We start from the raw sequence: 11,879 nt of genomic DNA on the forward strand, positions 1-11,879 counted from the left end.
ACCACTTTTTTTCATGTCAGTGGTCTTACTGTCAAGGTGACAGTAAAGTGAGGTGAATGAGAAATGGCCATTGAAAAACCTTATATTGTCACGGAAGTGCCTAGCATCAGCATCTGTACTCGACCAGAGCCTCATGAGCTCTGGTGGCGTATCTAGGGTGGACAATCTAATCTTTCCATTCCGGCAGCAGAACCCATTCGTCTCATGCTCGAACTTCTTCGCACCACAATATTTGCAGTTTTCAACATGCTTTAGCATGTGCGTGGTTGGGGGTATATTGCTATACACGTGGTCGTACGGATCGGGTACACTAGAGATAGTAGCAGAGGTGTCGTTAGCTTCATCGAATTCAAAATCTTCATCGATGTCTCCATCTGAAGTGATTTTTAGCATAAAGGAGTTAGATAAGGCTCCACAAGATGTTGGCAGGAGAGGAAACAATGGCAAAAGTACCTTGATCAGCGAACATGTAGCCCTCCTCCTCTTCGGAGTCCTCTTCTAATACGACGTCGTCATCATCACCTAACGACTCATATAGATTCGTATAAGTATATGATGGTCCTGAATGTATTTGCAATATGAAATAAATACAATTGATAAAATTACCGTCATCGGTAACTGGTGACTGTATTGGAGGTGCTGCGGTGTTGGCAGTTTGAGGGGTTGGAGAGGTATTTTCTATCAATACAACATAAGTAATGTAGATTAGGGTCTATATTTTATATTGGAAACTGGGAAAGCTGAATACAGGCACAAACATTACCGTTGTTAATGACGACTGATTGTGTTGGAGGCTCTATACCATTGATGGCTTGTGAACTTACAGTTGTATTTTCTTCCTCCGATGCAAAAGCTTTCTTGTCCCGTCTAATTGCAAAGCTTTCATTATGACGGGCTAGCAATGCATGCCTTTCTCCGGGTGTTACAGGTTGCCTACGTGATCTTTGACTGCCATTCATCTCCCGAGTGTCCACGTCCGGCATCTGCTCCGAAACAGACTGGATGTGCAGAGGAGAGTCTTTGACCGCAGGAATGGCCCAATAACCAGTGATTACAGATCTAATCGACGGGATATACATAGGGTTCTCCATTGCGATGGAATCTTGACTTGGAGTGTTACGTCGCAACTGACGGAGAGTGTTTTCTCGATCATACTTTGCCTGCTTCTGCTTGGGTGTCATATTTGCACAATGCACCCTATGACGTGCGCGCTTTGCTTCAATTTGCTCCTCACTTAGGGAGTTGCGTTGCAATGCGTATTGCGCATTTTGATGATCACGTCTCTCCTGCCTCTGCTCGGGTGTCATGCTTGCATGTCGCGCCCTGTCCCTCACACGCTTTGCTTCGATTTGGTCATTTGTTAACTTTCGCCTACGTGGATTCTCAGCAGGCGAAGTAGGGGTAGCACAATCACCATTGGTTATGGATTCAATTAATTCAGGGGGACATCGTGATTGCCTTCGTTCGTCTGACATGCTAGTACGATGTGATACATCATGAGGACGCTTCTTTCCTAAAAATGGATTCACATGACATCATTAGGAATGTAAAAACCTGGAAGCTGACATGTGTCATATTAGGTGAGAGCGACGCATATCTGTTAAGTGTGTGTGTGTGTGTGTCACATTTGTATCATGCTTACACCAGACATGGTCATAAAATGCATTATCTAAAAATAAATATGGATTGGGTTTCAGATGAAGTAATGGTAGCTTTCATTGTTTACTACATCTAGCGCTTGTTAAGTAATGGTTAACCTAATGTCAACAAATGAAGCTCTATAAGATGTATAGAAGACATAAATAACCTTTTTAATAGATTGCTTAGATTTCCTTATCGAACTCTTTGATCTCTGAGAAACCGTGTTATCACACTACATATGACCTCAAATCATAACCCAATAATTGTTAAATGTACCTGGAATAGGACAGTTTGGGGTCTGAGTTAAGTCAATGATGCCAGGCATCTTGTAGGATACATTACCTGATTCCAACCTCTTTAATTTGTGTTTTGTGCTTTTTCATTATCATACATAATTGCCATATAACCCCAATGTGAAACAAAGGGACGAAAGCTTATGAGCAGGTCACGGTTTTCCGATTCTTTGTTACAGAAATCTCTTTAATTGGTCATCATAGAATTCATGTAGATAGCAAGAAGAAAATTGACATTTATGTGATTTCATTTAAGCAGATGGTCAGATTGCTACTTTTCTGTTTATGGAACTGCGAACATGTAATCTGGGAAAAGTACACTTTGCTTATTTCTGTCTCTGCAGAACACCTGATTTTTGCATGATTCCTAATGCCAAAGACTAATGTCGACGGAAAAGTACGCTGTCTAAACTAACAGTACCATATCATGTTACTCAAGAATTCACTAAGGAACTCATGAATCTAGACATGGGCATTCTTCGCCTAGGTTTCAATTAACATCTCAACAAGAATAGAAACATCGGTAAAAGCATCCCAGCCGTACCTTGCTATCTAGATGCTTGCTGTTTTTTTTTCATTTAGATAGGAAGAGGTAAAACTAGATGGAGTATTTAATCTATTTCTAACAAATTGCAAGCTCGAAATTCTCCCAAAAGGAAGAATTGTTTGTGTGCTTGGATTTCAACTATTGTGTGCCCTCTCCACCAGAGAACTTTCAGATTAAAACTACATGCTGCTTTCCCCAGGCTGAAGGAAGTGTCATAGCTATCATCAGCATCCTCCAGGGTTTTCAAGCCATAATAATTTCTTATGCAAATTTTATCAGGCTAATTTTATCAACCCAATATATACAGAAATTCTAAGCTACCATTATCCCAACAAATCAGAATGACAATCATAACAACAATGAGACAGTAATGAGCGATCCAAAAGATTATAATTCATAGCACGAAATCAATTAGAACTCCACACTGTACCTTAGTATTTACAGAGGGTATTGATCCCTAGCTGCTGAAGTGCTGATTTGGAAACCAGAGCGATCTAACTTATTAACTTGCTGTAGCCAGTTCTAACTGAATGAAACATTCTGCTTCGATCTCCCAGGAAAGCTCACTCTTAGATTACCAATCCAAGCAAGTTAGGGTTGGTCAGCAACAAAGAAATCAATCACAAGTTAGAATGGGTGTTCACAACTAAGCAACACGGACCAGCAGGAGGGTGGCGATGCAGTAGAAAATGCAGATCTGAGCACTACGAAGCATATGGAGGAGGAAGAAGAGCAAACCATACCCATTTTCTTCTTCTTCTTTTCTTCCCATGATCTTCAACACGGACCGGCGAGGGCCGCGTCTCATCGGAGTCCACTGCGAGGGGTTTGTTGATCTTAGCCGCGAGATGGTCGGGGGGCGTAGGAGCTCACAAAGACGGACTTGAGAAGGAGGAGTGGCAAGGGGCGACGGTGGAGCAGGTGAACCATCTCTGCTCCAAGTTGACGACGGTGGCGCGCCCCGGGCCGAGGCAAGCGATGGTGTTCCGTGCCCCGAGCCGGGCACAGGTAGTCGACGGGCCTCCAAGCGCTGTAGGCCCACGCTGGCCAAGGCACGATCTTCCCGGCGGCCGACGCACGATCTTCCCGGCGGACAAGGTAGATCCCGACGAGGTAGATCCTTGGCTATGGAGTGCGGTGAAGAGGGCGGCTCGGAGGAGGTCAGGAGGAGGACGACATGATGGTCTGGCGGCAACGCCGTTGCTAGCGGGGTGGTGCAGGTGGCGAATCGGTTGGATCGGTTGCTGGGCGCGCGCGGGGTCGTGCGGTGGGTAGGGGGCGTGGCAGTTTTGCGGATGCGTGGAGGGCGGCGACGGGGTTGTTCGGGGTGCAGCAGGGTAGGGCGGCGCAGTGCGCTTGCAGGAGAGAGGGAGATCGAAACAGAAGTGGGGATGAGCACGGGAGGAAGCGGAAGTGGAACACGGGGGTGATGGATCGGCGCGGACGAAGGTTGCGCTGACGAAATGGATGTGTGAGGATGGGACCTTGCGCTATAGGACGGACGACGTGTCCTTGCGGGCGAAGGTCCGACAGGCGACGCGCGAGGGTCGGACGAAGGGGCGGGCGGACGGACGAATTCAGTAGAAACGTTTTAAGTAGTAGTAGATTAGCGCTTTAAAAAATTGCATGCATCTTGTCCACTCTTTAATAACTTGGGGTTTAAACTCAAGCTGTTAGCCTGCACTATATTGTCTCAATGCATCGTGACTGGTTTAACATTGTACATTATTTTTTTGGTAAGTTGGCTAGTTTTTTTTTCTCACTTTAGATTAAAAATATTTGCCGTATGCTTCCTTGTTCCTTCGTTGCATCTTCCGTGCAATGCTCTGCTGTTTTTTGAATCGGCCTAGGATGCACTATCCTTTTATGTCCTTCAGGAAGTTGAGCCTCAACGGAAGACAACACCTTTAAGATCTTAGTATGTGCTGTGCATGCTCCATACTAAATATTCCTGGTTTCAGGATTATGGTATTGATTTTGATGATGATGATAAGCATCCTGTGAAAGCATTTCAATGCCTGTGCGGAAGCAGATACTGCCGCGGCAGGAAGCATCTGAGTATATTCTCTTTTCTTGGTCCAAAACTATTCTTTTTTGAGAGAGAACGCTTGCTGGATTATTCCGCGCTGCATTCTGCAAGCGTTTTTCAGAAGTTTCCTTTGAATGCCTCTTGCAGGGAAGCGAGGCAAAGCTGCTGCGAAATGAGCTGTGGACTGAAAGGACGATTGTTGTTTAGGTTAGCGAACAAACTAATCACTTGTAGCTTAATTAGTAAGCCGGAACCGTGTGCTCGGTGTATGCATTGCTACTTGGCATTGGAAGAGATTTTTTGGCTTGTGCATGCGGCTGAGACAACTCGGTCAGCTGTAGGCGTAGATGGATTGTTAACCTAGCTAGGTATCAGGGCTGTTCGTATGCTTGATGTACCTAGCTAGGAGAACTGACCTTATGCATTGATGTAGTGTTGGCCTGGTGCTGAAGGGATCGAACGCATGCCTGCTGTGCTGGCTGCAGAACGTGAAATTCAGTGATACTCTATCTATCTATAGCAGATTTGCAGTTTCGGAGTATTGCTTTTCTGTTTTTAGGCAATTCATGACTGAATTAGTCCATGCCTATATAGGAGGGAAGAATGGCCTGCCTGGGAGAGGCCGAAGAGGTTGGGTTGGCGCCCGGCCGGCCGTACGTACGTGCAGGGCAATTTGCGTGCACGTACGCGCGGCGCGGCGCGGCGCCTTCCTTCCCTCCGCAGGCTCCTAGCAAAGCTAGCTAAGCCAATATCCTCGATCGATCCATCCATCGGTGTCCCCCATGGGCCACCGCCACCTCTCGGCGTCGTCGATGCTGGAGGCGGCCGGTGCCATACCGGACCCATTCCCTTCTGAGCTCCGGTGGCCTTTCGGCCACCTCGACTCCCTCAACCGCGACGAGTTTCGAGAATCCGCCTATGAGATCTTCTTCGTGGCCTGCCGCTCCACTCCCGCGGGCATGCGCCTATCTGCCACAGCTACACCAGGCCCAGCCGGCGCAGGGGATCATCACCAGCTGGGAGGCCGAGGCAGGGTGGGGGCCGCGACGCCGACGAGGCCGGAGGCTGGTGCCGGTGGAGCAAAGAACATGGCGGTGACGAGCCGCCTGAAGCGGGCGCTTGGCCTGCGCGCGAGGAAGACGAGGCCCATGGTGGGAGCGGGCAAGGCCGGCGGCCGGCCGATGACGTCGGCCGAGATCATGCGGCGGCAGATGGGGGTCACCGAGCAGAGCGACAGCCGTATCCGCAAGACCCTCGTCCGCTCCCTCGTCGGCCCGCAGGTCTCGTCTCGTTAATTTCTGTATAAAAAATATCCATCCAGATCATGTATGCATGCGAATGAACTTTTATACGAATGAATCACCTCGCGTACGTATATATTCCAGATGTCCAAGAAGGTGGAATCACTTGTGCTTCCCATGGAGCTCCTCCGCCACCTCAAACCCTCCGACTTCTCCGACGCCAACGAGCACTGCGCATGGCAGCTCCGCCAGCTTAAGGTCCTCAAGGCAGGCCTTGTTTCGCATCCCTCCGTGCCGCTTGACCACGGTAACCCTGCGGCGCCCACTCTCCGCGAGATGATCCGGTCCGCCGAGCAGCAGACGAGGCTCCTCGACGTGCGCGCCCTCTCCGCCGCTGTGATGGCGCTGTCCTGGCGCTCCGTCGATGTTTGCCGCTGGGCCGACGGTTACCCCCTCAATGTGCACCTCTATCTGTCCCTCCTCCGCGCCGTCTTCGATGCCAGGGACGAGACGGCGGTGCTGGACGAGGTTGACGAGCTGCTCAAGTTGATCAAGAAGACGTGGAACGTCCTTGGGCTCAACAAGATGATACACAACGTCTGCTTCACCTGGCTGCTCTTCGAGAAGTACGTGGTCACAGGGCAGATCGAGCCGGATCTTCTGTCTGCCACCTTGGCAATGCTCGAACAAATCCGAGGCGACGCCGAGAAGCAGGCCGACCTGCTGGAGCCAGGTTACCTCAGGATCTTGGCCGTGACACTGGCGTCCATGCATTCGTGGGCAGAAGACAAGCTGTTGGATTACCATGAGGCGTTTGGCGCTCAGGATTCTATGGGTGCAATGGACAACGTCGTGTCCCTTGCTGTTTCAGCTGCAGCGATGCTGAGCCAAGATGTCCCATCGCCTTTCGTAGCTGCTGCAGCAGGGGCGGTTGTCGATAACGTCGTCGACACTGGTGCTACCGGCGGACATCTTCCAGCGGGATCATCTTCATCGTTTTCAGCTGGTGAGCAAGTCGAGCGGTATATCAAGTCGTCGGTGAGGCATGCTTTCACCAAGGTACGACCCATCGATATGTGTCTATTAGCTAGCGAGCCTTGTTAATTTACTGGAAGGAGTCTCCATTCATCTGTATACATATTCGCATGCATGGCAGCTGCACGAGACTGGCACCGCGGGGAAGATGGACAGCATGATCGTGGAGGTGGACGAGGACCCCTGCGAGACCCTGATGTATGTGGCGGCGCAGACCAAGGACATGGCGAGGGTGGAGAAAGAAGTGTACAGCCGCGTTCTCCGGCAGTGGCACCCTTGCCCGATTGCCGTGGCCGCCGCCACCCTCCACGACTGCTTCGGTGCGCTTCTGAAGCGGTACGTCTCCAGGATGGCCTGCAGCCTGAGCAGCGAGTCTGTGCGCGTCCTGCACGCGGCCTCTAAGTTGGACAAGTCGTTGCTACAGATGGCCGCCGAGGACGACCCAGCATATTCCATCAGGCAGCAGATCATGACCCCCTACGACGTTGACTCCACCATTTTTGGCCTCGTCAAAGGCTGGATGGATGAGCGGCTAACGATCGGGGCGGAGTGCGTGAGGAGGGCCCGAGACTCCGAGGTAGGTACACGAATTCAAATGGCTCGTGCTTGGTATTATTGATCCTGCTTGCTGCGTGCGCTTACATATCTACACGCGCAACATGCACAGAGCTGGAACCCCAGGTCCAAGGCCGAGCCGTATGCACAATCTGCAGTGGATCTGATGAAGCTGGCCAAGGTGACTGTGGATGAGCTGCTGGAGATTCAGGTGGCAGGCCAACCACCGGCCTGCAGGCAGGAGCTGCTTCAGCATCTGGTCGACGGCATCGATCAGCTTGTCCACCAATATGCTCTTCTCGTTGCCTCGTGCGGTAAAATTTCTGTCCAATTTCGTTTCGTTTAATATATGCATGCGTGCCGCGTGCGTGCTTTATCTGCTTGTTACTGAATACGACAATCGAATGAATTACGCGCGCAAGGGTCAAAGGAGAGCTTCTTTCCTCCGTTGCCGCCGTTGACACGGTGCAACCAGGACTCGAAGCTCGTGCAGCTTTGGAAGAAGGCGGCGCCGCCGTGCCAGGTGGGCATCGACAACCAGCTGGCGGCGCTTAACTGCGGCGGAGTCGACATTGTCACGAGTAGCAAGCCCAGGCTGGTGGTGAGCCGGTCAAGGGGAGACCAGGCGGTGCGCCCTGCCACCAGCCGCGGCACGCAGCGCCTCTACGTCCGTCTCAACACCCTCCACTACCTGCTCACCGTCCTGCACTCCATCGACAGGGCCCTCTCCTCTGCGCCGGCCCCGCAACGACGTCGCCGCGCCCGGAGCTCTGCCTTCGATCACGCCCGCCCCGCCCTCGACGCTGCCGTCCTCCACGTATCCGAGCTCTCCGCGTACCGCCTTGTCTTCCTCGACTCTGCCGACGTCCTCCACCAGGCGCTCTACCAGGGGAGTGTCTCCGAAGCTCGGATCCGGCCCGCGCTGCGCGTCATGAAGCAGAACCTCACGTTCCTCGCCAGCGTCCTCAGCGAGCGAGCGCAACCGCCGGCGGTGCGCGAGGTGATGAAGGCCTCCGTGGAGGCCTTCCTGACGGTGGTCCTTGCGGGCGGCAGCGGGCGGGCCTTCAGCCGCGCGGACTACGGGGCCGTGGAGGAGGACTTTGCTAGCTTAAAGCGCCTGTTCTGCAGCTTCGGGGTGGCAGAGGAGGTGGCCGAGAGGGAGGCGGCGCAGGCGGAGGGGGTGATGGCGCTCATGGCTCTGTCCACGGAGAAGGTCATCGACGAGTTCCTCAGCCGTTGCGCTTCCACTTCGATGGCGCCTGATGAGTTATCGCAGCCGCCGATGGCAGTGCCGCTCACGACGAGGCGCTGGAGCCGGTCTGACGCCAATACGATCCTCCGCGTGCTCTGCCACCGAGACGACGAGGCAGCAAGTAGATTCTTGAAGAAAGCCTTTGATCTGACCAAGAGGAGGTAGCAGCCATACATGCCAATATACTACTCCATTACTGATGGTGCCTGGATTTGGAGGGCTCTATTCCCCATGGGATCCGGTCAGGGATTCGGAGGTATATCTAGGTGGGTAGCTGAGGTGAGCAACTGGACGGGATCGACCTTGATTTTTGTCAATGTATATTAATTTTGCATTTCTATCAGGCATATTGATTTTATCTCCATTGACATTGTAACGCCCGTTCAAATTTTGCTCGTGGTCCAGCCCAATCTTTCGAAGTCGGCCCAACTAGCGCAGCCCAGCCTGTCCCCCCCCCCCCCCCGTGTTCTCCCGCTGACCACCGGGGCCCACCTGTCGGCGCTTTCTTCTCCATCGCGCCACGCCCGCGCCCGCATCTGCGCTGCTTCCGCAACCGTCGCGCGCCCGCAATCCGAATTTGCCGGCACACTCCGCCCCACGCGCCCACGTCCACGCATTCGGTTGCGCGCGCCCTAGCCTATTTAGCCCCGCAGTGCCGCCATCTCACTCCCCATCTCACCGTGAACACCGAGCACCATAGCCGCCGCCGCCAAGCTCGCCGAGCGACTCCGCCAGGGAACCAGTACTATCGGCCCGTGCTTCAGTTGTGGGAACTTTGGGCATCTCGCTAATAGGTGTCCTAGAAAGCAGCAGGGTCAAGCCAACCAACAACAGTAGAATCGCACCGGAGGTCAGCCATAGCAGCAGCCTCATCAGAACTACATAAGTGGGCGAGTCAACCACGTCGCTGCGGAGGATGCTCAAGACTCCCCGGATGTGGTGCTTAGTATGTTTCCTGCCAACTCCCACCCTGCTACAGTTTTATTCGATTCCGGAGCCACACACTCTTTTGTTTCAACTAAGTTCGTAGAAAAACACAATCTGCCGATAGCCGTAATGAAAAACCGATTGTTAGTTAGTTCTCCAGGAGGAGAAATGGAATCGAGACATGTGTGCCCTAAGATAAGCCTGGCCATAGGAGGGGTAGAGTTTCCTGCGAACCTTATCGTCCTGGAATCAAAAGGGATAGATATCATCTTGGGGATGGATTGACTGGCCAAGTTCAATGGAGTAATAGGATGTGCCACCAAGATAGTTCAATTAACACACACATGTGGCACCAAGGTGGAGTTCAAGTCCACAACGGAACCTGGAGGAAATGTAAAGCTCAACCAAGCCAAGGCGGTGGAAGAAGTCAGGATAGTTAATGAATTTCCGGACGTCTTCCCCGAGGAAATACCAGGTATGCCGCTAGATCGAGATATCGAGTTTGTTATTGAATTAGTACCTACCACCGCTCCTATATATAAAAGGCCATACCGTATGGATGCCAATCAATTGGCCGAGCTCAAGGAGCAAATCCAAGAGCTATTAGATAAGGGGTTTATTCGTCCTAGTACTTCACCATGGGGAGCCCCGGTTATCTTTGTGCCAAAGAAGGATGGAACCCAAAGAATATGCATTGATTATCGTGCACTTAATGAGGTGACCATTAAGAATAAGTACCCCTTGCCTCGTATTGAGGATTTGTTTGATCAGTTAAAAGGAGCATGTGTCTTCTCCAAGATTGATATGCGGTCGGGGTACCATAAACTAAAGATCCGAGCATCGGATATCCCTAAAACCGCTTTTGTCACTCGATATGGTCTGTACGAGTTTACGGTGATGTCGTTTGGATTGACCAACGCCCCCAGATACTTCATGTATCTCATGAACAAGGTTTTCATGGATTATCTAGACAAGTTTGTAGTAGTGTTCATCGATGATATCCTGGTCTTCTCGAAGAACGAGGAAGAACATGAGGAGCACTTGAGAATGGTCCTGCAGAAACTCAGGGAGAATCAGTTATATGCCAAGATGAGTAAGTGTGAGTTTTGGTTGACAGAAGTATCCTTTTTGGGACATATCATCTCGGCAGGAGGAGTATCCGTGGACCCTAGTAAGGTAAAGGAGGTTCTAAATTGGAAGCCACCGCAGACCGTCTCAGAGATTCGGAGTTTTCTAGATTTGGCGGGATACTATCGTCACTTTATAGAAGGCTTCTCCAAGATCGCTAAGCCAATGACGGAGTTGTTGGAGAAAGGAAAGGAATTCAAATGGACCACTGCACGAGAGGCCAGCTTCAATGAACTAAAGAAGAGACTAACCACTGCTCCAGTGTTAATTATGCCCGACACCCAGAAGCCGCTCTCGGTGTACTGTGATGCCTCGCGCCAAGGGTTAGGGTGTGTGCTAATGCAAGAAGGCCATGTGATAGCCTATGCCTCAAGGGAGTGGTGTGGTACAAGAAAAGGATATGTGTTTCGAATGTCAAAACTATTCGAGAAACAATTCTAAGAGAAGCCCATGACTCAGCTTATTCCATTCACCCGGGAAGCACTAAGATGTACAAGGTCTCAAGGATCAATATTGGTGGTACGGAATGAAACGTGAAGTAGCAGAATATGTGGCCCTGTGTGACACCTGCCAGCGAGTCAAAACTGAACATCAGAGACCTGCCGGATTACTCCAACTATTAAGAGTACCTGAGTGGAAATAGGAAGAAATCGGCATGGATTTTATAGTGGGATTACCCCAAACCCAATCCGGTTATGATTCTATATGGGTTGCAGTAGATCGGCTAACAAAAGTCGCTCACTTGTCAAGGAGACATACAAGGGACAAAAGCTCACATAATTGTACATGTCTAGGATTGTGTGTTTGCATGGAGTACCCAAGAGGATAGTATCTGATCGTGGTACCCAGTTCACATCACGATTTTGGCAATGACTGCATGAGTCTATGGACACCAGATTGAACTTTAGCTCTACGTACCACCCGCAGACCGATGGACAGACGGAAAGAACCAACCAGATTCTAGAGGATATGCTGAGAGCATGTGCCTTAAAGAACGGAAAGAGTTGGGATAAGAACCTCCCTTTTGCAGAGTTCTCATATAATAATAGTTACCAAGCCAGCCTGAAGATGGCCCCTTTTGAGGCACTATACGGAAGAAAGTGCAGGACCCCACTATTCTGGAATCAAACCGGAGAGAGCCAAGTGTTTGGCCTAGAAGTCTTAAGAGATGCAGAAAGGCAAGTGCAGGAGATTCGGGACAACTTGCGGACCGCACAATCTAGGCAGAAGA

General features: G+C 50.9%; 1 protein-coding gene across 1 annotated transcript; it reads left to right on the plus strand.

Moving 5' to 3' along the window:
• Positions 1-5,292: 5,292 nt before the first annotated feature.
• LOC133889641 (protein unc-13 homolog) lies at positions 5,293-8,792 on the plus strand. Its single transcript, XM_062330085.1, has 5 exons — positions 5,293-5,790; positions 5,896-6,810; positions 6,908-7,363; positions 7,454-7,655; positions 7,764-8,792. Exons 1-5 carry the CDS (start codon positions 5,293-5,295, stop codon positions 8,756-8,758), a joined length of 3,066 nt encoding a protein of 1,021 aa, XP_062186069.1. The 3' UTR covers positions 8,759-8,792.
• The last annotated feature ends 3,087 nt before the right edge of the window (positions 8,793-11,879 follow it).

This window comes from Phragmites australis, chromosome 13 (genome assembly GCF_958298935.1).
Source record: "Phragmites australis chromosome 13, lpPhrAust1.1, whole genome shotgun sequence".
Taxonomy (NCBI): domain Eukaryota; kingdom Viridiplantae; phylum Streptophyta; class Magnoliopsida; order Poales; family Poaceae; genus Phragmites; species Phragmites australis.

Coding starts and splice junctions, on each gene's coding strand:
- LOC133889641 (XM_062330085.1), top strand. CDS start 5,293: ATGGGCCACCGCCACCTCTCGGCGTCGTCGATGCTGGAGGCGGCCGGT. Junction 5,791..5,895: donor GCTCCCTCGTCGGCCCGCAG/GTCTCGTCTCGT, acceptor TATATATTCCAG/ATGTCCAAGAAGGTGGAATC. Junction 6,811..6,907: donor TGAGGCATGCTTTCACCAAG/GTACGACCCATC, acceptor CATGCATGGCAG/CTGCACGAGACTGGCACCGC.